At 34.8% G+C, this 25581-nt stretch overlaps 2 protein-coding genes and 1 long non-coding RNA gene across 4 annotated transcripts in view; all 3 read right to left on the reverse strand.

Moving 5' to 3' along the window:
* Positions 1-5243: 5243 nt before the first annotated feature.
* Positions 5244-14925, reverse strand: xkr8.3 (XK related 8, tandem duplicate 3). Its single transcript, NM_001006014.2, has 3 exons — positions 14296-14925; positions 10109-10296; positions 5244-6118 (listed from the first exon to the last, which is right to left on the reverse strand). The coding sequence occupies exons 1-3, from the start codon at positions 14628-14630 to the stop codon at positions 5388-5390; spliced, it is 1254 nt and encodes a 417-aa protein (NP_001006014.2). The 5' UTR covers positions 14631-14925; the 3' UTR covers positions 5244-5387.
* Positions 14926-17895: 2970 nt separating this feature from the next.
* LOC147832572 (uncharacterized) lies at positions 17896-20513 on the reverse strand. The gene is made up of 5 exons (XR_015516815.1): positions 19529-20513; positions 18939-19065; positions 18726-18802; positions 18487-18573; positions 17896-18285 (listed from the first exon to the last, which is right to left on the reverse strand). It is a non-coding gene; the product is annotated as an uncharacterized LOC147832572 (long non-coding RNA).
* A 1920-nt stretch (positions 20514-22433) lies between these two features.
* ptp4a3a (protein tyrosine phosphatase 4A3a) overlaps positions 22434-25581 on the reverse strand; it is a 60288-nt gene continuing 57140 nt past the window's right edge. Inside the window, exon 6 of one of the 2 annotated variants that reach the window (XM_087294273.1) lies at positions 22434-23435. In XM_087294273.1, the coding sequence (XP_087150399.1) occupies positions 23318-23435 (118 nt within the window). In that variant the 3' untranslated portion in view covers positions 22434-23317. 2 annotated transcript variants of the gene reach the window in all.

Below are 25581 nucleotides of genomic sequence, written 5' to 3' on the forward strand. Positions count from 1 at the left end.
AGGTGTTTTAAATAGAACAATGAGTTTACTATACTCAAATGGCCTTTACAGAGACCAGGGGCCTAATGTATCATTGCTGTGTACGCACAAAAAATTTGCGCACGGCAGGTTTCACACTCATGTTTGGATATACTAACGATGAAATTAACGTGAGAATGTGCGTTGGTCTGCGCCAATCTCATGTCTGGCGTACGTGTATCTCTTGTGTGTTTGTTTTATCCACAGACTGATTTCAAGTGGCTGCCATTTTTAAAAGCAAAATTGAGGCTGCGGTGGGAAGAAACCCAGAAGTATCATTGGGGTTACATAGGAATGTTGTGTACCTGGCTGAATACCTTACCAGCGAAGAGAAAGTGACACACATTTATCATTTCGCCACCTTCCGAGCGACCTGAACATCCGTTCTGAATGAATGGTGAAAATAAAAAGGGATATCAGAGCTCATTTTCAGCTACGTCAAGGGAAATTGCGCTAGTTAGCTAAAGTTTTTTTTTCTGAAACACACTTTTTAGATGTCATTTATCAAACTTGAGTAAATGAACCAATTTTTTCACTATATTAGACTCGTCACAATACTGACTTTAACCTTTAACGTCTATTACCCACTAACATTTAAGGCACTGTTGATGGCTCTTAAAACAGTGCTGATTGTGTTCACATGCTCAACAGAAATGCTTGTGATTGGCCGAGAAGGTCATCCGTTCACCCACCGCTGTTTACCAAGCACAAACACAGACGAGCGATCTGCTTGATGACTTGACTGATCTTCACGGCTGCTTTGCGCTCCAGTCTCCGTGTATCTGTGTTTGCACGGGTCGAAGAGCGGTAAAATGAAGAGTGCAAACACAGATACACGGAGACTTTAGCGCGAAGCAGCCGTGAAGATCAGTCGAGTCAATTGACGGTTTTGAAACTTCAGTACCGGGACAACACTATTACAAACAACACGAAGATGCGCTAAAGAGGAATGCAGTGTTATATCGCTCACCCGGTGACACAGGCTGAAGCAGGAAAGCGTCCCCACGATGTTTAACTGGTGCCATAAGCTGAAGCCTTGGTGTATCACTCTTAAAGAGATTGTGATGTTGTTTGATGCTAAATTGCTTTTAATTGTTTAAATTCAACTGATCTGAATGGTATTAAAGTGATGTTCACACCATTTTTGCATTTTGAAATCTCTGCAACAGCTGGAGGTTTGTAGTCCACAGCATGTTACTGCAATGTTTACAGTGCTGATCCTATACTTCCGGGTTTCTTCCCACCGCAGCCTCGCTTTGGTTCTTTAAAATGGCAGCCGTGTGAAATAAGCGTATTGGCAACTCCTAGAGGCAATTATTTTGCACTACAAAGTATTGCACCAACACATGTGAAAAACATTGCTATTAATTCTTAATTGATAAAATGGGTTAATTGACACAATAAATATATATATATATATATATATATATATATATATATATATATACACACACACACACACACACACACACACACACACACACACACACACACATATATATATATATACTTTTTTTTTTTTTTTAACCAATTATGTGATTTAGAACATATACAAGCATTTGCAAATGTATACAACCCTTAGTCAATGGCAATGGCAGTGTTGGCCTTATTAGAAGACATTCGAGGCTCCAAGGTGGCAGGGTGCGCGATGGGTGGCTTCTTGGTAAGTGATGTATTTAAAGATATTATTAGACTTTACCCCTCCATTTCTGTGTTTAAGTCTGTTTTAATGACCTATCTCTTTTCTATCACTTTGAATACTCCTTGATAACTGTTTTATTGGTTTTATTTGTTAAATGTTTTTTTAATATTCTGCTTCTCTGTCTTTTGCACTCCTATGTACATCACTTTGATCAACCTTGGTTGTTTTTAAATGTGATTTACAAATAAATACTGATGTTCTTGATTAATCCAGATAAGTTTTTATTTTATTATTTTTTTGTGTGTAATTATTTAACTGCATATCTGGAGACCACGGTTATCCATTAAAGACGTGGCTGTTAACACCCCTCAACAACCCACAAACTGACCAAGAGCGCAGATACAATGATGCCCACTCTCGCACTCGGTCAGTGGGCAATTGGGCAGCTGAAATGTAGGTAGCGCTGCCTTGATAAGAGCAGAGAGGAGCTGCTATACACCCTAATAAAGTGTTCCGCTAATACATTTGTGTCTTCCACAGACATGGATACTACTCCAGACAGTAAAGTGTGACTGTGCGCCGCTGTTCTCCTTTTAACCTGCAACTTTACACCGGACCATTTCTTTTTTAATTCACTCACAGTGCGATGTTCAGACCCCACTGAGTTAACAGCGTCAGCTAAACTATATATATATATATATATATATATATATATATATATATATATATATATATATATATATATATATATATATATATATATATTTTTTTTTTTTTTTTTTTTATTAATTCTGGACGACAAACTTGCAAATAACACAGAACACAGTTCTTCTCCTGTCTACCTGCGATAGGAGCACCTCCAATACACATTCTGTGAAGTTTCTCTTCTTGCTTGCTTTTGCCATTGTTTTTTCGTTTGGTTTTGCCAAAGTTATTACCATATTTATATGGGGAAGGAGGCAGGGAAGGGTTTTGTGCTCATGCACGTGCGCTCAGTTTCACGTTAATTCAGGTGTACAAAGAGAATATGCCTGGGATTCCACGTACGCAGTGTTTCATACATCTGAATTTTTTACTGCGTATGCTCATTTACAGCTTTGTCTATACGCAATGTTTTAGAATGAATTCAATACAAGTCTTTGTACATGAGGCCCCAGATCTCAATCCAATAGAGCGCCTTTAAGATGTGCCAAAATGAGAAATTCATAAACATGGAAATGCAGCTAATAAATCAGCAGCAACAGCATGATAATATCATGTCAACATGGACTGAAACCTTGTTGAAATTACATTACATCCAGAAAAAAAGTATTCATAGCTTCACCTTTTCCACCCTTTTGTATGTTACAGTCATATTCCAAAACAGATTAAATTCATGGATTTCCTCAAAATTCTACACGCAATATCCCATAATGACAAAGAGGAAAAGAGATTTTTTTAAATGGTTGCAAATTTATTAAAAATAAAAAAACTGAAAAATCACTTGTACACAAGTGTTCACAGCCTTTGCTCAATACTGTGTACTTTTTGAATATGATTCCAAAAGCTTGGCACACCAGTCTTTTGCCCATCAGGGTCTTAGTCAGGGAGGTGATCAATAACCCAATGGTCACCTAGTCTGAGCTCCAGTGTTCTCTGTGGAGAGAGGAGAACCTTACAGAAGGACATCCATCTGTGCAGCAATCCACCAATCAGGCCTGTATGGTAGAGTGGCCTGACAGGAGTGGCCCCCACTCACCGCCTGAAATTTGTGAAAAGGCGCCTGAAGGACTCTCAGACCATAACAAACTAAATTTGTACTGCAGAATTTTGAAGAAATTAATTAATTTAATCCATTTTGAAATAAGGCTGCAACATAAAAAATGTTGAATGAATACTATGAATAAGCACTATATTACTTTCCGGATGCACTGTATGCCAGAAATATTAAAGTCGGCATGAAACAGGAGTTAATATTGTACATTCTTCACATATCATGGCAGACATCTAATCGAAATGATCCTAAAATCTAAAAAAAAAGTAGGTAGCCCCAACATAAAGGCAATCCATATGACATGAAGTGAAGTCATTTCGAAAAGGGGGAGGAAAGGTTATGGTATTTCCTTAAAGATTATGACGGCAAATGCATTTTTACAAGAGAATATGAGGTGCACAGAAATAACAAGCAATACTACATTTAATATGAGAATAAACTTTGACTTCATGCCAACTTTAAGACATTTCTAAAGGGAAAATTGGGTGTACAGTGGGGAAAAAGTATTTAACACGTCATTATTTTTCTGAGAAAAATATTCTAAAGAAGCTGCTGACATGGAATTGAACCAGGTTTTGATAAAACCTAAACCATACAAACATAAAAATATAACAAAACTAAAAACATTGTTATGTGTAATGACACAAGAAGAAAGTACTGAACTACTGAAATGTATATAATACTTTAAGGCTTTTTTTGGTGAAGGCATAAAGATGCCTCTCTATTGGATTCAAGTCAGGTGACTGGCTGGGCCATTCTACATCTCTCTGGAAGCATTTGAGAGTTTCCTTGGCTGTGTTTTGGATCATTGTCTTGCTGAAATGTCCACTCTGGCTTCATTTTCATCCTCCTGCTAATGTTCATTTTGGACTAAAGCAACCAATATAAATTTATAATGATAAAAGGCAGACGGTTGCTGAACAACTACTGAGAGAATTCAGCTGCTGTCTGGGCTTTCACTGCTTTTCTATACCTCCCTTACATCCTTCATGTGTTTTATACTTTTTTTCCTGCGTCATTTCATTACACAAAACTTAATTTGTCAACTAAATAACACTGTTTTCTTTGCATATATGGATTTCTTTGGTTGTTACCAACATCTCGTAATTTTGAGTCAACAGCACCTTTAGAAATATGTTTTCTGAAAAAAAAAGTGACATGTTGAATACTTATTTCCCCCACTGTATAAAAAGGTGCAGAAGAATGTATATGTACAAAATATATAAATATGGCACCATGAATAAGGCACCAATTTCTTCCTATATTTTAAATCTACATAATAAAGAAAAGTCAAATATTCACTGAATCAGATTCCACAGTAACTCATCTTCATGCGAGTACAACATTTTGAATGAATCGCAAAGAACAGTGGTTCTCAAACTCTGGTACGTGTACCACTAGTGGTACACGGGCTTCTTTCTATACAGTAGGTATGCGGAGGAATGAAATGTCATGTACATGCTGCATATATTTCTAAAGTTATTAAAAATGATGTATATAATATGCCATATATGACATAAAGCCTACTTAGACCTACTACGCTACTGTATTTCAATACTGCTCATTTTGGTGGTACTTGGAGAGACTATTTTTCTGAGGGTGTACTTGATGAAAAAAGTTTAAGAACCACTGGCATAGAAAACAGCTTATATTTTGTTAAATAACATATAGCCATCGAAAAACTTCATTTGTTTAAAATAACAGCTATATTCTCTTGAAAAACACTTTGATGGCTTTAAGTTGTTTTGTCCTGTTTTAAGCTTATCAGCTCACCCAAAATCTGTTTTGTTCTTTAGATCTTTAATATGACAGTGGGAAAGTCATGAGAACTTGACTTTGGGTGAAGTATTCCTTTATTACATAAAGTGACTATCCATGCGAACTGTAGCGTTATCATTTTAACTAGCTATTAACATTTCACAAATTGAATAAAGATAAACACAGGTATGACCCATTTGTAAAGTACTGACACATTCACATACGTGCTTCACATTCATGTGTCTTCAATGCACGGGAGGTATTTGTTACGTAAAAGTTAGCAGCATGTTTGCACATCCTGTTGTTGATGCTTTGAAAAGAAGCACCGACAGTCTTAACAATACTGAACGGCTCCAATCCATCTGATGCATCAGCAGCCACCCTCAAATCCGGTGGCCGCCACAGTTTTGGATGAAAACAGCAATAGTAGAGGACTTTTATCATTAGCCCTAAGATGTAACAAAGCGGGATTGCGATTATCAGACTGACGGCGTATGATTGAGTCGCCTCTACGTCGCGGTACATCCACCAAGTTGTCAAAAAGATGCTGGTGTCAGCCATCATAAATATGTGGTAGATGAAACCCCTATCTCTGGTGTGTCCTTCTGACACGTTGAACCAGCTGAAGTACCAGATGAGACCTATGGTGGCCCGGTAGAGCCATTCTCCAGGGGGGCTGTCCATAAAATCAGTGCCTTGCCTCCAGGCCCATAACACAAATACAGACCACAATAACAGAAAGTGAACAGCAATAAAACAGGGCAACACGGAGGCAAAGAGAGCCACTGCTACCACACGTGGAGCAATCAGAAAGAGGTTCCAGAAGAAGTAGACCACTGAAGACAAACACCCTTGCTTGTCTTTGTCTGGCAGAAATGAACGAAGAGACTGGTGGTAATCCACCACCATCCAGGCCATAGAGGTAGTAGAGGCCACCACACTCACACCTGTTAAAAAGACACATCAGTGCTTTTTTATTGAAATCAGTGCATCTTGACTGCTGGATCTTGTAAATATAATTAGGCAAAATAAATGTAATAACATTAAACTAACCATATAAATTTGCATATTCAGCCCTAATCTGACAAGGAAACGTAACTATTTTATGTTTCGTCAGTTTAGTGGCAATTTCGTTTGAATTCTTACGAGTTTAGTTGTACGAAAATGTACGATTTTAAAAAGGAGGCATGGCATCCAACCCCGCCCTTAAACTTAAACGTCATCAGGGGATAAGGAAATTGTACTAAATTGTACAAATGAGATCATACAAATTAGCCACTAAAACAAAAAGTTATGAATTGTGTTGGCATAACTGTATGTTTACATGGACACCAATACTCTGATTTTAATACAATTAAGACAGTACTATAATTAAAAGTCAAGCATGAAAACAGCGATTTCTGATTACCTTAATTCGACTAAAGTCATAATCGAACTTAAACAGAAATGGAATTAAGGCCTAATCCCAATTCTATTTTTGTATCCCTATCCCTTCCCCATGGCCCTTAAAACAGAGTGTGAAGGGAAAGGGCTTCAAAATGTACCCCTGAGAAATGGGACACGAAAACAAAACCTGTACACGTCATCATATGTCATTGTGATCTTAAAAAAAAAAAAAAAATATATATATATATATATATATATATATATATATATATATATATATATATATATATATATATATATATATATATATATTTATACACACACATATATCTATAACTATATATATATATATATATATATGTATATATATGAGATTGATGATAGCGACTCCTGTAGTTATTGCAGTTGCATTATTTTTAGGTATTTTTCCTCTGAAAATCACCGAAGCAAAAGCATCAAGTTATCATAACGATATAAAGTGGCAATAAGATTGTAACTGGACTGTGTATTTACACCGTGGCTATATTCATTTATGTAAACACATGAAAACAACATTAACATTATAGCAGACACTGTAAAAAGTGCCACCAGACTTTTCTTACAGGATATTCGAATGTCACCGAGTGACAAATTTAAAAGTATGTTGTGGGACTACTACACAGAAGTTATTATTATGGATTATAGATAGCAAAACTTATCGTTTTTTAATTGTTTATTTAAAAAGCATGATGATAAAACACCAACGCTGTTATGAATGTATTTAAACATATGCTTGTATGCACAAAAATACAAATTTGTGCATCTCCTGACTTCTGTTTGCAGCCACGCTGCCGATGTAGATGGTGTATTTTATACACCTTGGTTTGAAGTGTGGTCCTGCAATATCTCTGATTCAAGGGCTATTTAGCCCTTCCCCTTAGCCCTTCCCCTTCAAGCAAAAGAGAATTGGGACACCCCTACTGTCAGGGTTCTGCCACTCTGGTCTTGTGATTTCTTGTTTTGAGTCCGGACACTAGCCCTGTCTTGTCCTGTTTCTGTCATTGTTTGTGTCTCTGTGTGCGCGCGCGCCGTCGTGGGTGTGCGCAGAGTTTGCGCGCTCCCGCTTGATGCGGCCGCGCGGGCTCTGTGTGCCTCGGACGTGCGCGCTCTTGTACTCGTGTTTGTGTTTTGTTCTGTGTGCATCGCGCTGTTTCATTCTCAGCATCTTCGTCTAGTTGGTTTCGGTTTTGGTTGACGCTGAGATGAAACATGCGCATTGCATATGTGTGAGTGCATGGTAAGGTGTTCATCTATCGTGTGCTCGTGTCCTGCGTCTATTTGTGTTGTCCAAGCACGTGGCTGCATGGCCGCGTGCTTCAGTCTTGTCCTGTTATTGTAAAGCGCTGTTAATGAGTTCTCTCATTGGCTGCGTGTTCTAGTCTTATCTAATGTGAGCGCATGGCTTGTGTTGTCTCTCTGTGTCATGTGCTCTCCCATCTATTGTCTGGTCCCATCCTAGTTGTTAACCCATTATTAGTTAATTATGTTCATCTGTTTGGGTGTTGATTTTCTCCTGCTTATAATCTCCTCATGTCTGCTGTTCTGTGCCAGTTCGTCGTCTACACTTCCCCTGTGTTTCATGCTCCTGTCTTGTCTCACCAGCCAAGTTTGTTTGTGTTCAAGTAATGTTTTCCCCCTCAGGGTGGTTTGTTTTGCCTTTTTGTTTAATTTATACTTTATTATTAATAAAAACCATATTATTTGTTGCAATTGAGTCCTTGCTCCTTTTTCCCCTCGTCCGACTGTGACACCTACCCCTTCATGTGAACCCGCAAAATGAGGAGTAGGGGTAAGGGCTAAGGGCTAGAATTGGAATTTGGTCTAAGGCATGTAGAGTATTCCTATTTTAGTGGCATTATTGAAGTGCAGTACAGATTTGTAAACACCTAAATCAAACTATTACTGTAATTTAGAACTGTTTACCGCATTTTGTGACAGGATACACCCGGCTGTTTGAGACTTTTCTATGCTTTTACAGAGTCAGTAAAGGACCACAGACACCCGCATTGCGAAATGCGGAAATCTTTTCTTTCTATTCGATGTGCGGTATCAAATTCCATTATAACAGTACTATTCCAGCAGTCCTTACTACATAGACGCATTCAATACCATTCAATAGTTTGTCACGAGAGCAAGATGAATTGTTTCTGAATGAAAGTGAAACTGCTAAACTGCAGTTAAAGTCAAAAGATTACAAATAAAACACCCGAAATTACATGAAACTCTAAAGCAGGGGTGTCAAACTGAATTCCTGGAGGGCCGAAGCCCTGCACAGTTTAGCTCCAACCCTGCTCCAACACACTTACCTGTAGGTTTCAAACAAACCTGAAGGACTCAATTAGTTTGATCAGGTGTGTTTAATTAGGGTTGGAACTAAACTGTGCAGAGCTGCGGCCCTTTTGGAACGGAGTTTGACACCTGTGCTCTAGAGATTGTGGTGTGGTGACGCAATGACATTTATCAATCTGTATGCCAAAACAAGTGAAACGGGATTATGAAAGGAACATTCAAAAAGCAACTCATGTAAACAACTTACATATTTTTGTCTTACTCAGATTAAGGTAAATAAATAGATTACTGATGTCCATGTAAACGTAGTCAAATGTTTACTAAAAGTACACACATTAAATCAAAGCTAAATAGATATATAAAAACTAATAAACGTGACAAAACCACATAACAAAAATTAAAACTAATGACAAAATGAACATGAAAAGTTAGAGAGATAGATCCAACAACAACAAAAAAAAATTACACAATTTACTCTCCCTCAAGTGATTCCAATTCTTTATGAGTTTCATTCCTCGTTAAACAGAAAAGAATAAATTTTGAACAAAGCTGAAAACCTTTAACCATTGACATCCACAGCATGTTTCTTTCCTACTTTGGAATTCAATGGTTAGATGTTTTCAGCTTTATTTAAATGTTTATTTTTGGGTGAACTGTGCCTTTAATTCATAATATTAACACACACACACACACACACACACACACACACACACACACACACACACACACACACACACACATATATATATATATTACAACGTAATAAATAACATTAGGTAGCTTTAAAATAACAGTTTATTAGTTAATGTATATTCTAACATTAATTAAGTATGAATAAGCTCATAATGCACTTAATAATAATAGTGTAACATTTACCTAATGAATTATTAACATCCACAGTTGTGCTTGTGAGAGTGAACTAACGATATTTAACTCGAATAACATTAACAAAGCTGAATAAATACCATAATAAATTACCACTAATTGTTTGTTCATGTGGGCGTCACGGTGGCACAGTGGGTAGCATGATCACCTCACCTCACCTCAGGTCACTGGTTTGAGGCTCGGCTGGGTTAGTTAGCATTTCTGTGTGAAGTTTGAGTGGTGGTAATGTAACCTCTATTACATAAGTAACCAATAATGGGTGCTTCATGTGGATGGCCATTCCTCGAGCTGAATGGATGTCAGCAGTTTCATAGCGAAGTGGTTGTGTGGTTACTCACACTGGACAATCCTTGCGTGGTTGTTGCGCAGCATGATGTACATCATAAGGGTGAGCTGAGGTGCGCTTTCACAAAACGTCTCAATCAGACGCAGCATGCTGAGGTCATGAGTCTGATAAACCGCATATTCAGAGCCTTCACCTCCATGACACCACACACGAAATCCCTGACAGATCGCAGATATGTGCCTGGAGAAACACAAAGTTTCAGAAGGCCTTTGAACAGGATTATTATCTTCACACAAAAAAAATGTAAAAGGGATAGTAACAATTTTCTGCCTGCAGTTTCAAGAATAATTCTTACAATTGTTGAGAAGAATTTCAAGGAGTAGTCGTACAATTCTGACATTCCTCAAAATTAAAACTTTTAATTGAACTCATTTACTGTGACATCAACTGTGATTTCTGTAAGTTTAAAGTTAAAATGAAGAAAATATTTAGTTAAAATTCTGAGGAAGCATAAAAATCATGAGAAATAAGTTGCATTTTTGAGAAAAATTCAGAAATTCAGTTTACACTGAATGCTGCTTTATAGTGGCACATGGGCATCAAGCATAGTGACATTTAGTACTCCCATGAACATATATCCTGAACTGGTGCGGAGGAGAAGATTTTGCTGAATAAAGTCATTATTTTAGTTTTTGGCATGTAAAACCAATTTTGTGGCGTCATAAAATTATGGAAGGACCACTGAAGTCACATGGAATGCTTTGTCAATGTTTTCAGTAACTTTCAGGACTTTGATTTAGGGCTGCGCAATATATCATTTTAGCATCAATATAGGAATGTGTGCATCCGCAAGTTACATTGCATGATCTGCAATGATGAATTTGCATTATATTTGAAGATTATGGATTAAATAAGATTTGAGCATTTTTACAATAAAGGAGCAAAAGTTTATCATTTACATCTGTTTTTAAGGCCTGTGGCTGTGTGTACATATCAAGAGTTTAAAGCATTTAGGCACAACAAATTGTACCATATGTAACTTTAAATAAAATTATTTCACTTAATTATTTACACAATGAAGTCTATGCAGTGCTATTTTACATTAGATATAAAATTTCTGTATCGGAATTCTTACTAAACAGAGCTGTTTAAGTAATCTGGTAAAATTGTATTCATATTGCAATTATATATCACAGAAAAACAAAACATTGCAATGTCAGATTTTTCTAATATCGTGCAGCCCTACTTTGAATGTTAAAAGTAGTCTAGGTTCACAGAGCTTTTGAAGCTCTCCAAAACTGAATGTTAACAGATTAAAAAATATGAAATGTACTGTAGTCATACCTTTTTTTAACCTACAGTATTTTTCTAAAGAGCGTCACATTGACGCAGTGGATAGCATGATCACCTCACAGCAAGAAAGTCGCTCCAAAGACACGCAGTATAGTTATTTTAAAAAAAAATTTTTATAAGAAAAAGTGACTGTTTGTTTCAGGCAATGTGTGTTTTAATTTTAGTTGTTCATAGTTGATGTTCAATAAATAATCATAGACAGTAGATAGATAGTGCGGGTTTCCTTCAATTATTTTAAAATCAAGTAATGCACCTTTCATTCAAAAATATCTCACTTGTAATATGTGAGTATATTTAATGTACTGTTAAACCTCACAATTTTACTTTAAAACCCAAATGTGGGAAAATGTATTTTTATAAAGATCAAAAATTATTGAAATTATGCACCAAAATCTGGAATAGATTATATATAAATATAGTTATACTCAAGTTACAGGTATGCAACCATTAGAACAGAAGTTCTTTCTCCCCACTAAATGAGCTAACAAGGTCTGTTGAAAAATAATGCTACACCTTTATCATTTGTCTCCTAATGACAAATCCTAATAAAATGTCATTTTGATCCTTTCTACAAAAAATAGTGGGTAAGTTAGTGAATATACATAATAATAACAATCAAATATTTATTTTTAACACTATTTATTAGGGGATGCACAGATCGATCGGTGGAAGATCGGTATCAGCCTAGAATCATATTTTATGACTTGATCGGTACTCGCCAATCTCATAAACCAATCACAGAAAGTTCTGTGTTTTTGACAATATTACAAGTTCACTAAAAGCTGACTGGAGTTTTCAGATTAAATAAACCTAACAATTTTTAGAACATGAATATTTAATAATATAACTTCTTGTAATATACTTATTGCAATAAACAGTAGTCTATATGCATATTTCCTTTTAGGAAAGAAGTATTAGATTTAAAGGTCTGCATTTTAACTTATGCATCAAACATGCTCCAAATGTTTTCTTGATTGAGACACATAGATTTTTTCTTTCATCATTTGCATTGTTTCCAAATTGCACTTTAGATTCCTACCAACTTTTATTTCTGTGTTCTGTTACTTTCTGTGGCAGCTCATTCTGCTGTGGCAACCCCTGATGAATAAGGCACTAAGCCGAAGAAAAATGAATGAATGACTTTCTGTAAAGCAAGTGACATGTTCACACCTAAATAGTTATTAAAAAATGCATTTAAGGTAATAAATTATTAACTTAGAGGGAAAATGTGTTTAATGCATTATAAAGCTTGAAGCATTAGAATCGGTACTTATTATTGGCAAACCACCATGACATGGAAACGGTACTCCGAGACCGTGCCTACTATTTATAGACACATCCCTACTATTTATATACTATTTATATTATTTCATCTGAAAAAAACTAAAGAAAATATACAGGAAATTTGAGCCTGGGAAATTTCTGTAATCTGGCTGATTTGACAAACAATGACCCGTATTGCATTTCCCAAGCATCCGGCTGTAAATGAAAGCTTGGTCTTCAATTATTACATTCATGACAGCTGAACACAGCAGCAGGCACTGTACATCAAATTCCACAAACATGCCATCACATGCTTTACTGCTTTAAAAAGCTCAATGTCATTTGAAGTGTGACTCTTCGTCATGCTGCATATGTGAGTTATTAATCAGTTTTGTCATGAGATCTACCAGTGTGAGATAAAAAGAGCAACACAAATGTTAGGAAATCAGGGGAAATGTCAACATGACTCTGCGATTAACTGGTCCTAGTAGTAGTACAACTGAAATACCACTTCCCCTTTTAAATCATTTTAGTACCTTGCAATCGTGATATGAATGATTATGGATATTGATATATGCAGTAACCATGACATCCTCATCTAACTGCAGTGCCTGAATATTGCCACAGCCACAATAATTTGCATTTACAAACGTAAAGGATTTGCATGCTTAGACTACAGATTTTTATTAAAAGGAAAGAACATCTACTCACTATTTATTATAAAAGCCACAATAAGCTTGTCTGAGTTTGTTCAGCTCTGGGTAGATTATTGCATGACCACTAGGAATTTGACATTTATGTTTACAGAAACTTTATTAATACTTATTTTTGTCTCTTTTTATAAAATGTTTAACCCTTTAACTACCCCACACACACACACACACACACACACACACACACACACACACATATATATATATATATATATATATATATATATATATATATATATATATATATAGATAGATAGATAGATAGATAGATAGATAGATAGATAGATAGATAGATAGATAGATAGATACCTGTAGATAGATAGATAGATAGATAGATAGATAGATAGATAGATAGATAGATAGATAGATAGATAGATAGATAGATAGATATAGATTTGGATTGCATTTAACTCCTAATATTGCTACTTAACACATTTAATGCATTTTTCCCCACTACATCCCATAATTTCTAAAATATCAACCTCTACAAAATTGATTTGTCGGTTTATGGTAAAAGTACCGAAATATACTATGAAAGAAAAATCATAAAATATGAAGTGTAGAACAATTAATTTTTTTAAAATATAAAAAAATTTAATACTAAATAATCTTTATTTTTTAAGTAACGTTGTGCCATAAAATATTTCTGATTATCATTTAACATGTTTTCTATTTTGTTTGTTTTTACAGTAAAACCAAAGTCAAGTGTAACGTTAGTAGTGCAATAGAATTATGTTTGATTGAATTTTTCGTAAACCAACAATGCTGTGTGTAAACCAGTATTTTAAACAGACAGTTAAATGGTTAAACAGACTTGTAAATTGAAACAGTAACTTTTAAAAATATTTCTGAGTACACATTTCAAACACAAAGGTAAATAAATCATTAGTAAACAGTTACAGAGTCTCACCTGATAAACAGTCCCAGCTGGAAAACGTGCAAAAGCAGCGAAAATGTGACTCTTTTCGCTCCACTGAACAAAACGGCATTCCCGGCGGACTCCTGACACTCGAAGTTCTCAAGTTTGCGGTCATACTGAAGCCAAAACCAGCTGAAAAGCTGAACGGTGACAGATGATACGAGCATGAAGCCCACCAAGACCCCGAACCAGATGAACTCTCCATGCACGTAAAACTCCTTCGCGACCCACAGGTCCGAGCCAACGTCAAACAGATAGGTGCACACGCCGATCACGGTGAACGCCAAATCCAGCCAGGAATATTTGGAAATATTCGCGCACTCCATGACAGGAAGAGCTCGAAACCAGAAACAGCTGACTGAAGTTCACACATTTAGCCGAGTACTGTTAGCATACCTAGGATTACCGTCAAAACTCAGAAAAGTGCTACATGTTTAAGTGTTTCAGTTAAACACTCGACTGATGTAAACGAGAAATCACCGAGCAAATAAGTCTTTTCGGAGTCATTTCAGTAGCAGCAGATAAACAATTACATTTTCTGATCCGTTAGAGCCACTTTCTTTTTGTGGCATACAACTTAAGCCACGCCCCCGACGACATCATGGACGTTGCAAGGTTGCAACTGGTTACGTCGTAAAAGATTCAATTAATTGAAAAAAACTTGGCTCTTACCTTACAAATTTTGTGTCCCCACCAAAGTTAAAGAATTACATTTAAAAGTGTTACACAATATCTACGCCACAAACGAGATTGTAACAAAATTTGATAATCCTAATTCAAATTGTGTGTTCTGTAACTCAAGTATGCAATCGATTGATCTTTTTGTCCAATGTTAAAGTGTTTTGGCCTGATTTATCCGTCTTTTTTACAACAAAATCTAAGTTTAACATTGATTTTGATTGATTGATTAAATTTATAAGCATTTTATTTATTTTATTGGGTAAATATTCTATTCACAAATGTAAATTTTCCTCATTACTTAAGTTGCATAATTTACATTGTGACTTAAATTGTTTAATTACAAAATGTTTACAGCCGAAAAAAACTTAAAACTGTGAAATTTTATAAGGACTTATAATATTCAATTTGATAGTTTGCCTCTGTAGATTATATTTATTATTATTATTATTATTATTATTATTATAAATTTTCCTAGTTTATTATTGTACTTGATGTCATCCATTGTTATGGTTAATATGATTGTGTTGTTAAAAACACATTTTAAAAAAAGGTTCTGTCATAAATACATTTGATTACAATATCCATTTTATATTATAATACACGCATATTGTTGTTGTTATTGTTATAATAATAATTAATATTATTATTGTTGTTGTACAATAATAATATTACAACAACAACAACAACAACAATAATAATAATATATTGTTATTATAATTGGCTACATACGTTACAATTGGGTAATTACATGAAATTTCTTAAATAAACTTTTATTTAGAAACTGGAGAACAGATTTTGTTTAAGATTATGAATAATACATACAAAGTCTCTCATTTACTCAGTTTTAGGAGCTAAGATAAATCGAAGTAGTTTCTAAAGTTAATGTAGTAGTATATATTATTGACCGTTAGATGGCGGTGTTTTACTGTAGTAGACCTTAATAGCTGATTGAGTTTAACCATAATAATTGTATATTTAATAATTCTAACAGCTTTAACATTGCATGAGTGTAACTTAAAGATTGTAGGCAGAATACTAACTGCTAAATGTTCATGTAGGTTAATTACATTTAGGCTTGTTCTTATAGGTCTGCAACAAGTAAGAATATAGAACTGAATAATCTTAAAAGTCTTTTTCATGTCTTTTTCATGTAAAAGTCTTTTTTCTTCTATTTCTTATTGGAACAATCTTTTGATGATATTAAATGGTCATAGGTTTAGTCACTCCCTCAAAAAAATTTTTAATAAATAAAATTAAAGAAATATATTTTAATATTACACATATTTTATCTATAGTTAAACAGAAACTCAAAAATGACATTAACGTCTCTTGGTCTTTCTGTGAGGCTTCTTCTGACTCCGTTGTTCACTTGTTTTGGGAGTGTCCCTTTGTTAAATCTTTCCTGTCTGATGTGAATTCTCTAATTGTCCAAAAGGTTTGTGTTTTTTTTTTTTTTTTTTTTGAGGCTATAGACTATATTTTAGAAAAACAATTCCTTAATTCAACTCTTTGTATAAACCTCATTTTATTTATTGGAAAGTGTTTTTTTTACACATAAATGTAAATCTACTCAATGTAAGCCAAATTTTGTATTTTTTAAACAAGAATTGAAACTGTGCCTAAAAATAATCACATTGTCTCATAATAAGAAAGCATTTAAAACTTATTAAAGACGTACTTTATTTAATATTCTACATTTATTTGTATTATTTTTTTCATGTGCCCTCTCTTATTTATTTATTGTTTCTTTTTTTCTCATTGTCTTTCTTTTGCTTTACCTTTATTATATTTCTTTAAAATTGTCACATTGCTTTTGTTGTAATATTTTATATTACACTTCCATACATCTCTTTGTATTTATATCTGTTGTAATTGCCTGTTGATACTGCAATAAAAAACCTTTAAAGTCTAGTTTAAACCATGATCCATGCCATTGGTGTTGATTTGTATATACATTTTAAACTACGCTGTAAAACCCTAATAAGTTAAGGCAACTCCAACCATTTGAGGAAACCGATTTCAACAAACCTATTGAGTTAAAAAAAAAAAAAAATCTGTATGAGAAATGTGAATTTACTCCATTTAAGTTGAAGTAATGAGGTATTTAATTGTGTGTGTGTGTGTGTGTGTGTGTGTGTGTGTGTGTGTGTGTGTGTGTGTGTGTGCGTGCGTGCGTGTGCTTGGCTGCGTGAGCGTGCATCTAGTGATGATATGAAGTGAAAAAAAAAATTATGATTTAAGTATTAGCATGTGGTGAACAGTGTCATCTACAGGCCTTTCCGATGAACTTAATCTTCCATAAAGATCCCAATGTGTAAATAATAATCATATTCAAAGTAAATACATACACACTATTCACAAAGATTTTAGTTAATTTAGTTAGTATTTTCCTTTGGCTTCAATAAGACACAATGAGAACTACTGTTATGTGTTTTAATATCTGTTGGTTTATTTGATTTCATTGTTTTACAATTGTCCCTCAAAGTAAATTCACTCAGCAACATCTAATATTCGTCTGAAAGTAAGAACCTCATGACATGTTCAAGAGTACACTGGGTTACGTTCTCTTTGACTTACAATAAAGACAGCTCCTTGTGTAATTCACTTGCTATTTAAGTTTAGAGTAACATGATTTTAAGTTTAATTCATTCATTCATTCGTTCGTTCGTTCGTTCGTTCATTCATTCATTCATTCATTCATTCATTCATTCATTCATTCATTCATTTTATTATATATAATAAATAAACAAAATTATGTAATGTCATACATTTTTAATTTTATTGTTTTGTAATACCATGTTTATTTTATTGTAAATGTTTTTAGATTTGTAAACATCTGAGTGCAGAAAATGCTACTATTACACACTAAAGACTGCAGAATACAGACACAAAAAACAAGAGAGACAGTAATTAAATGAAAATGACAAGCTTTAATTGAGTGACCCTCACCAACCCTCTGTGTCTTCAGGTGACCCTCACCAACCCTCAGTGTTTTCAGGTGTCCCTCTCCTGTCGTATTGTCCTCTGGTGACCCTCATTAACTCTCCATGCCTTGAGATGACCCTCACCAGTCCTATGTCCTCTGGTGACCCTCACCAACTCTGTGTTTTCAGGTGACCCTTACCAGTCACATTATTCTCTGGTGACCCTCACCAAACCATTTGTGCACTCAGGTGAATGTCACCAACCCCTCACAGTCCTTCAGTGACCCTCACCGGCCCTCAACGTTTTCCGGTGACCCTCATTGGTTGCTTTTGTCCATCACCGGCTCCAGAAGGCTCTTTACTCTCTTTATAGGGGCTTTATGGAAAAGGAATTAATAAGACACAAAGAAAACAGAGAACACCTTTTTAGACAGCACATTCAAGACCAATGTACTTTACAGTTTAATGTACATTTTTAAACTTCCTTTAGGTATTTTCATAATCAAAAATAAACCTTTGTCCCTTGTTTTACCAGCATACATAAAATGTTAAACGTTTTAAATCTTGCACTTTGTACCTGCCAGTGCATGAGCCGAACTTTCTCCAAAAATGTGTTAATCTTTTTTTGAGACGCCCAAGTTGTCCAACTTTTGGTGGCTTGGACCTTTAAGAAACAGACAAACAGATCACAGGCATGAGTATAATATCTAGCACTTCACAAATCATCTTTTACTATAACTGTGTGTGAACATTTGTGGGTGTGTGTGATCTGAACAGCATCAGTCTGCTGTGTGTGTTTGTGTTCAGCATCTGTACCTGTTCTCTGTGAGAGGCAGCAGCTGGACACACTCTTCAATGGTGATGTCTCCTCTCTCCTCAAACACACTGTCTGCCTCATCATATACACAAACACATTTCTGAATCTCTCACTCATGAACCAAACCAAAAAAAATAATTATTTATCATCATTTCATCAGATTCACAACATTATAAACACAAATACAAATATAAACATAAGTCTAAACTCACTGTTGTGTTGCTGACAGATGCGTGAGGGTACATGTTTGGAAGTAGATGTTTGAGGTTGTCCAGGAGATACTCTGTGAAACTGATGCACTTCTCCTGTTCCTCAAGATTTGCTGGGCCTTGAGGAACACTTAACACACAAAGTTAACAAAAATATGTCAAATTAATAATTGTACCAGACATCCGTCTTTATTTTATGCTCCATCAGACTGATCTCTGACTCTTCTCAGATCCTACAAATGGTGGATATAAAACCCTTCAGTCCTGAAGTTACTGTATGTCTCTGAAGTACACACAACATCAGTTGAATACAGATGTACACTAACTGAAAAATGATTGGTTCAAACTCTATGGACAGGTTTGTGGTGGTCATGCGGTTGACACGACCCTCTCAAGCCACTCGTTACAGGAAGTAAGCTAAATAGGACAGGATGTTAAAATGTTCCTCTGGAAGGGTGTCCATGATTTTTCTCACTGCCTGGTGAAGTTTTCTCAGTTTGAAAACTACAAGATAAAGATCTCAGGATTTTGATAGATCTATTTGGATGTGGAGCAAGTACACTAAATGTTCACTCATCAGCATCTCAACTTACTCATGAACACCTCCAGCAGCTCAGTCATGTGTGGATCAGGAATGAGGCCACCAGGAAGTGCACTGAGGAAAAGTTTCAGTGCAGAGGCTGAGGAATGAACATCCTCCGTGTTCAACTTTAGAAATCCTCCTTTATCAAAACATTTCCTCAGTTCATGGTGGTGCAGTTGTGTCCCACCAACCCTAAAAAGGCTATTGGTACTGAGGCCTAAACACAAACATGTATTTTACAGTCTCAGCATAAGTGACAAACACATGGAAACACTGTGAAACACAGCATTCACCATGCTTCTCCAGGAAGCCCACTAAGTGTGAGAGTGCTAGAGGAAGCCCCTGTCTCATCTGACTTCTTCCTCAGAAGGGACAAGGGCACACCAAACACCTTACGTTGTGTTTGCTCCTGCACAAGAAAGAGTTTTTGGAAGAAATCAGGGCAATTGTGTAGAGCAATACAGGAGAAAGTGAGTATAAATTATCTACTACAGTTTAGTAACAGAGTGAATTAAGCCTATTTCCCCAACAACAACTTACAGGAATAATGAAACAATAATGACAACACATACTGATGAGTTTATGAAGTCTTAAATAATTTTTTTTTTAAGTTCACTGTAAGCATTTGTGAATTAATAGTTATTTTTAATGTGTAAACATCGCATACTTACACACATTGATAAAACTCCCATTTTAAAATGGGGTTTTATATTCGTGATTACCAATCTGAGGGGTGTCCAAAGCTGTGAGTCAAGTGCAGAAAAGGGTCGTTAACGGAAATCCAAAACCGAGTCAAAGCCAATCGTCAAAACCAGATAAAAATCCAAAGCCGTAGTCCAAGTCTGAAAAAAAGTGTCAATAACCGAGAAACAATAACCATAATCAATCAAAAAATCGAATACATTCTAAATTCATCATCAAACCAATAATCTGTGAAGGCTGCGCATTATACAACTGCAAATACATGTATTTTAAGTTGAAGCACATTTTACAATGATGAAAGGCGTAATAGTCAAAAAATGCTTTAATAATCAATAAAAAGAGTCAATTATGGTTAGCCAAAATGTCTAAAAGCCTAAAATAGGCCCAATAATATTTAATGTAATTTTAAATGACATAATGTATAGAATTAACTTTCTCAAGAGAATTTAAAATATATAATAATAATACAATAACATATTTAAAAGAAAGTATATTAACAAAATGATTTTCCCCAAAAACACAATTATTTACTTTGAAATGACAGCACATTAGTAGCTTTTATTATTGAGATTTTTTTTATTATGTTTTAACTTTATCCAGACATAGTTTAAACAGCAAAAAATAATAAACAATTATACACACACACACACACACACACACACACACACACATATATATATATATATATGTGTGTGTGTGTGTGTGTGTATAATTGTTTATTTATTTATATATATTTATATATATATATATATATATATATATATATATATATTACATATTATATATGTATATATGCGCACAGCATGTTTGGTCCATTTTTCCAAAAAATGAGGCCATTAAAAACCACAATCAGGACACAAGATCTGTCGGCTTTTTGGATGTGGATGTGTGTCAAATCAACAAAGCTTTAGGGCTCTACACATGCAGGTTGCCAGATTCAGTTCAACCAGAGTCCTTTGCGATGAGCTTTCAATTTCCTCCTGAGGACGGATGTTTGGTGTCACTGAATTTCAAATGTTTGGTTAATGTTATAAATATAATATATATATATATATATATATATATATATATATATATATATATATATATATATATATATATATATATATATATATATATATATATGCCTGTTTAAGTTAAAGTTTCAAAGTCAGTTAACCCACTTCAGAATTACTTAACAATTGTATCGGATGTAAGCGAAGTCATCTTTCGCTATAGTTTAATTAGAGAAAACCTGTTACAAGTAACTTTTATTCTAAATCTTGGACCTTTCTTGAAACAAAAACTACCAATAAAAACTTGTCAAGCACTAAAAGCAGACCATGTTAAATTCATTTGAATACTTTTTTTTTTTGGCTATTGTTGCTCTCCATGCATTTTCAAGTTTCTTTTCTTTTTTTTTTGTTTTTTTCCAAAAGAGGCTTGTAAAAAAAATGTGAAGCTCTACATTATTATCATTATGTTTTCTTTATTCTTCTTTATTCTAAATCTTTAGGAAATGTTTTTGGTACATCAAAAAGTGTGGTTATGATGACCAGCCAACTAGCTAATGCAGCAGAAATACTGATTTAAACTTCCCTAAAATGCAGCATTTAAATCTCCTAATTGAATAGAATATGAGGCATATAACTGCAAAAAGGTCCACATTTTGAGAAAAAAGAACCACCCCTTTCACCAGGCTGGCTACAGCCTGAGTTTGACTATGTAATTTGTTTATTTTTAATGGGATTGTAGGTTCATTCCGCTGTGGTGACACAAGTTGAGCAAGAATGTGTTTGCCTTTAGTTAGGGTTTTCATTTAGTTTATATGATGCCTGGCTACATATTACAAAGAGGGACTGACATGTATTTAAATTATGTGTTACATAGCCTACGGTGATTGGTAATTGTTAAATCATTTACGCCCAAACAATTAAGGAGCTAATTTATTGAACCAGTAATTTGCAGTGGTAACAATTTAATACTCTCTGATTGATTAACATAGTAAGTATTTGATATAAGTTCATGTTCAGCCATTAAGGCAATTATAAATCTTAAATTTTCTAACCTAAAAATGTCATAAGTCAGTGCTATGGTAAAATATCTGTTTTTGACTCCGTCTGTGCGGGCTCTTCAAGAGCACAGAGCATATTTGTCCTGCAGAGGGCAGTAAGGGAATATTCATTCCCATTTGACCTGATGAAGTCCCTTGACAACAAAACACACAGTCCGGATTCATGATTGCAACAGCCTTTATTTTTATTATGCAGCTGGAGGTGTGTCCTTAAAAAAACAGAGTAAAACAACTTTAAACCACAGTCTCATCTCAGAATTCATTCACACAGGGTCATTTTTTACCATCCCATCTCTGTTGACCTGAATGGACAAGTATCATAAACAGACCCTGCAGTCAGTCCCATCACATTAAAATTACTTCAACAAACACAAGGGCTGATTTTAAGCAGATAAACACGCAGAAGAAACATCTTGGTTGTTAAACTCATTGACCTTCATGTGGCTTACAGAAACAATTTAGTGTCTGGCACTCGCTTTAATAGGAACAGCAGAGTTCTTTCAGATGAGCCCTTCATTAGTCCAATGTAACCATTGTTTGCTCACAAAACATAAAAGCATCATGGGAAAATTGACCTATAAGAAGATTTGTGCTGAAAACTGAATGTGTTAAAGGAACTATAGTCATCTGAAAACAAAACAGACTCCTGGAAAAGCAGAGCAGAAAAGCGGTAGAAAGAAAAAAAATAAGTGAGAGAGCACAGATTTTTTTTTTTTTAAATCCACAATTCACATTTTCACACTGACTGGCTCTTTCAGACAATCACGATCATTTGAGGCATGATTTAGGAGTCGGTCCTGGTGCAGGGTCAAAGGCGGCTTTCACTCTATCCCCTGAACTTTGGAGATACACAGCCTTTTAGACCTCAGAAAAGCCATGGCAGTTTCCACACCACAATCAAAGTGAGGAGGATTGAGGCACCAGTGGGGTTTTCGTCCAGACCAAATCAGTTCTTGTTTTAATAGCAAATCAGCAAAGTGCATGGGTTGTGGCCCAGTCCATCAGCTTGATCTGGCTTCAGAACAGTGGAGTTTGCTTTCGCAGTCACATGATACAGCACTTGTTCTTGAAAATGTGCGGGTGCTTGTAGCGCAGTCTCTGTTTGGGCCGATATTTCTCTAGATACGTCAGCTGCTTGCTGTTTATTGCACCTCTGCGCTTCCTGCCAAAGCAAAGAACAAACAAAAACAATTAACAAAGAATATGTAGATTTTCTATTTCATTACATTACATTTTTTTTTTCATCAGAAAGGCTTTGTGATGTCAATAAATAAATAAATAAATACAAATCTGATATAAATTCTCAAAAACTTTTAAAAGAGGGATCCAACAAATTTTCAGCCATCAAAAATGGCATTTTTGGTTTTTGGCCAAAAAGAAATATGGTTGAAAATATGAACCAAAAAGGCTGTGCTGCACCACACTGTTCAGTAGTGCTCAGCATGTAGGTCTCACGCTTCCTACAGGTATGAATCAGCTTTTACATCAGATGCGGAAAGAACTGCGCTATGAAACCCATTTACTTCAATAGCTTGCACAGCGCAAAGATGATTTGATACAGGGCAAACTAAAGTAAAAGAGCAGCGATTGCACAGTAAACTAGATTGCACATGTGCTTTGCTCAAAGTATTCTGTTGTGTGGATACTCGGCTCATGTAAACATGCAGTGCTCAGCATAAATGAGTACACCCTACTTTAAAAAGGAATATTTTTATCTGTTTCTCAGAATAAAATGTAATATATTTTGGTGTATATGTGTGTGTGTGTGTGTGTGTGTATACACACACACACACACACACACACACACACACACACACACACACACACACACACACAAAAGTCAGAATTTTAGCCCCCCTGTATTATTAGCGCCACTGTTTATTTTTTCCCACAATTTCTGTTTAATGGAGGGAAGATTGTTTCATCACATTTCTAAGCATAATAGTTTTAAAACCCTATTTCTAATAACTGATTTATTTTATCTTTTCCGTAATGACAGTAAATAATATTTTACTTGATATTTTCAAGACACTTCTATACAGCTTAAAGTGACATTTAAAGACTGTACTAGGTTAATTAGGTTAACTAGGCAGGTTAGGGTAATTAGGCAAGTTATTGTATAACAATGGTTTGTTCTGTACACTATTGAAAAAAAAATTAGCTTAAAGAGGCTAATAATTTTGTCCCAAAAATGTCTTTAAAATTTTTTTTAAACTTATTTTATTCTTGCCGAAATAAAACAAATAAGACTTTCTCCAAAAGAAAAAATATTATCAGACATACTGTGAAAATTTCCTTGCTCTGTTAGACATTATTTGGGAAATATTTAAAAAAGGAAAAAACTCAAAAGGGGGCTAATAATTCTGACTTCAACTGTGTGTGTGTGTGTGTGTGTGTGTGTGTGTGTGTGTGTGTGTGTGTGTGTGTGTGTGTGTGTGTGTGTGTGTGTGTGTATATATATATATATATATATATATATATATATATATATATATATATATATATATATATATATATATATAAAATACTTTTTCTCAGTAACATACATTTGGGTGTACTAGTTTTTGGACCATTATTGTAAGTTATTTTTTTGTTAGATAAGCTCCAGATTTGGCTTCAGTACTGATTAATCTAATATATATGCACAAATATAATATAGTGTAGCTTCCTACTAAAAATATAAATTTAAAAGATAGATTTATGAGGGGTGTACTTATATATGCTGAGCACTGTACAGTATATATATGTGTATGATTTACACAAAGCAAACTCCACCAAAATGTGCTGTTTAAAATAGTGCTACTGTCAGGGCAACACAGGTAAAATGACGCATCTCAACTCATTCATTACTAATAAAATATGGTTATTTTGTTGGCTTGTGTTTTTACTTTTTCATCGTAATTCAAGTTACTGAGATTAATTGTTACATAATTATTTTTAATAAAACAGTATAATTACTATTTAAATAAAGTATTTTCAGTTTAATTATTTCATCCAAGTGTATCTAGAAGAGTTTTGGTTTAGATCCAAAATTGAAAATGTCAGTGTATTCCTAACATAAATCGATTTTTGTTTTTCAATATAATTTACCTGTAGACAAATACTGTACATCAGAGCAGCAAAGGAACATGGATGAACCCAAAGAAAGAGTGGGACGTGTTCGATGACTAATTAAAAAATGTGTAAGAGATGCCTTTCTGCGGCAGACACAACAAAAGCGTCACACAGAAAGAGACACCTCAGCATGTGAGAGCTTATTTCACATTACTTTTAAGGCTTATTGCAGCTGGAATGGTCAAATTCACGCT

This window comes from Danio rerio, chromosome 19, assembly GCF_052040795.2.
Source record: "Danio rerio strain M-AB ecotype USA chromosome 19, GRCz13ab, whole genome shotgun sequence".
In the NCBI taxonomy this organism is placed as follows: domain Eukaryota; kingdom Metazoa; phylum Chordata; class Actinopteri; order Cypriniformes; family Danionidae; genus Danio; species Danio rerio.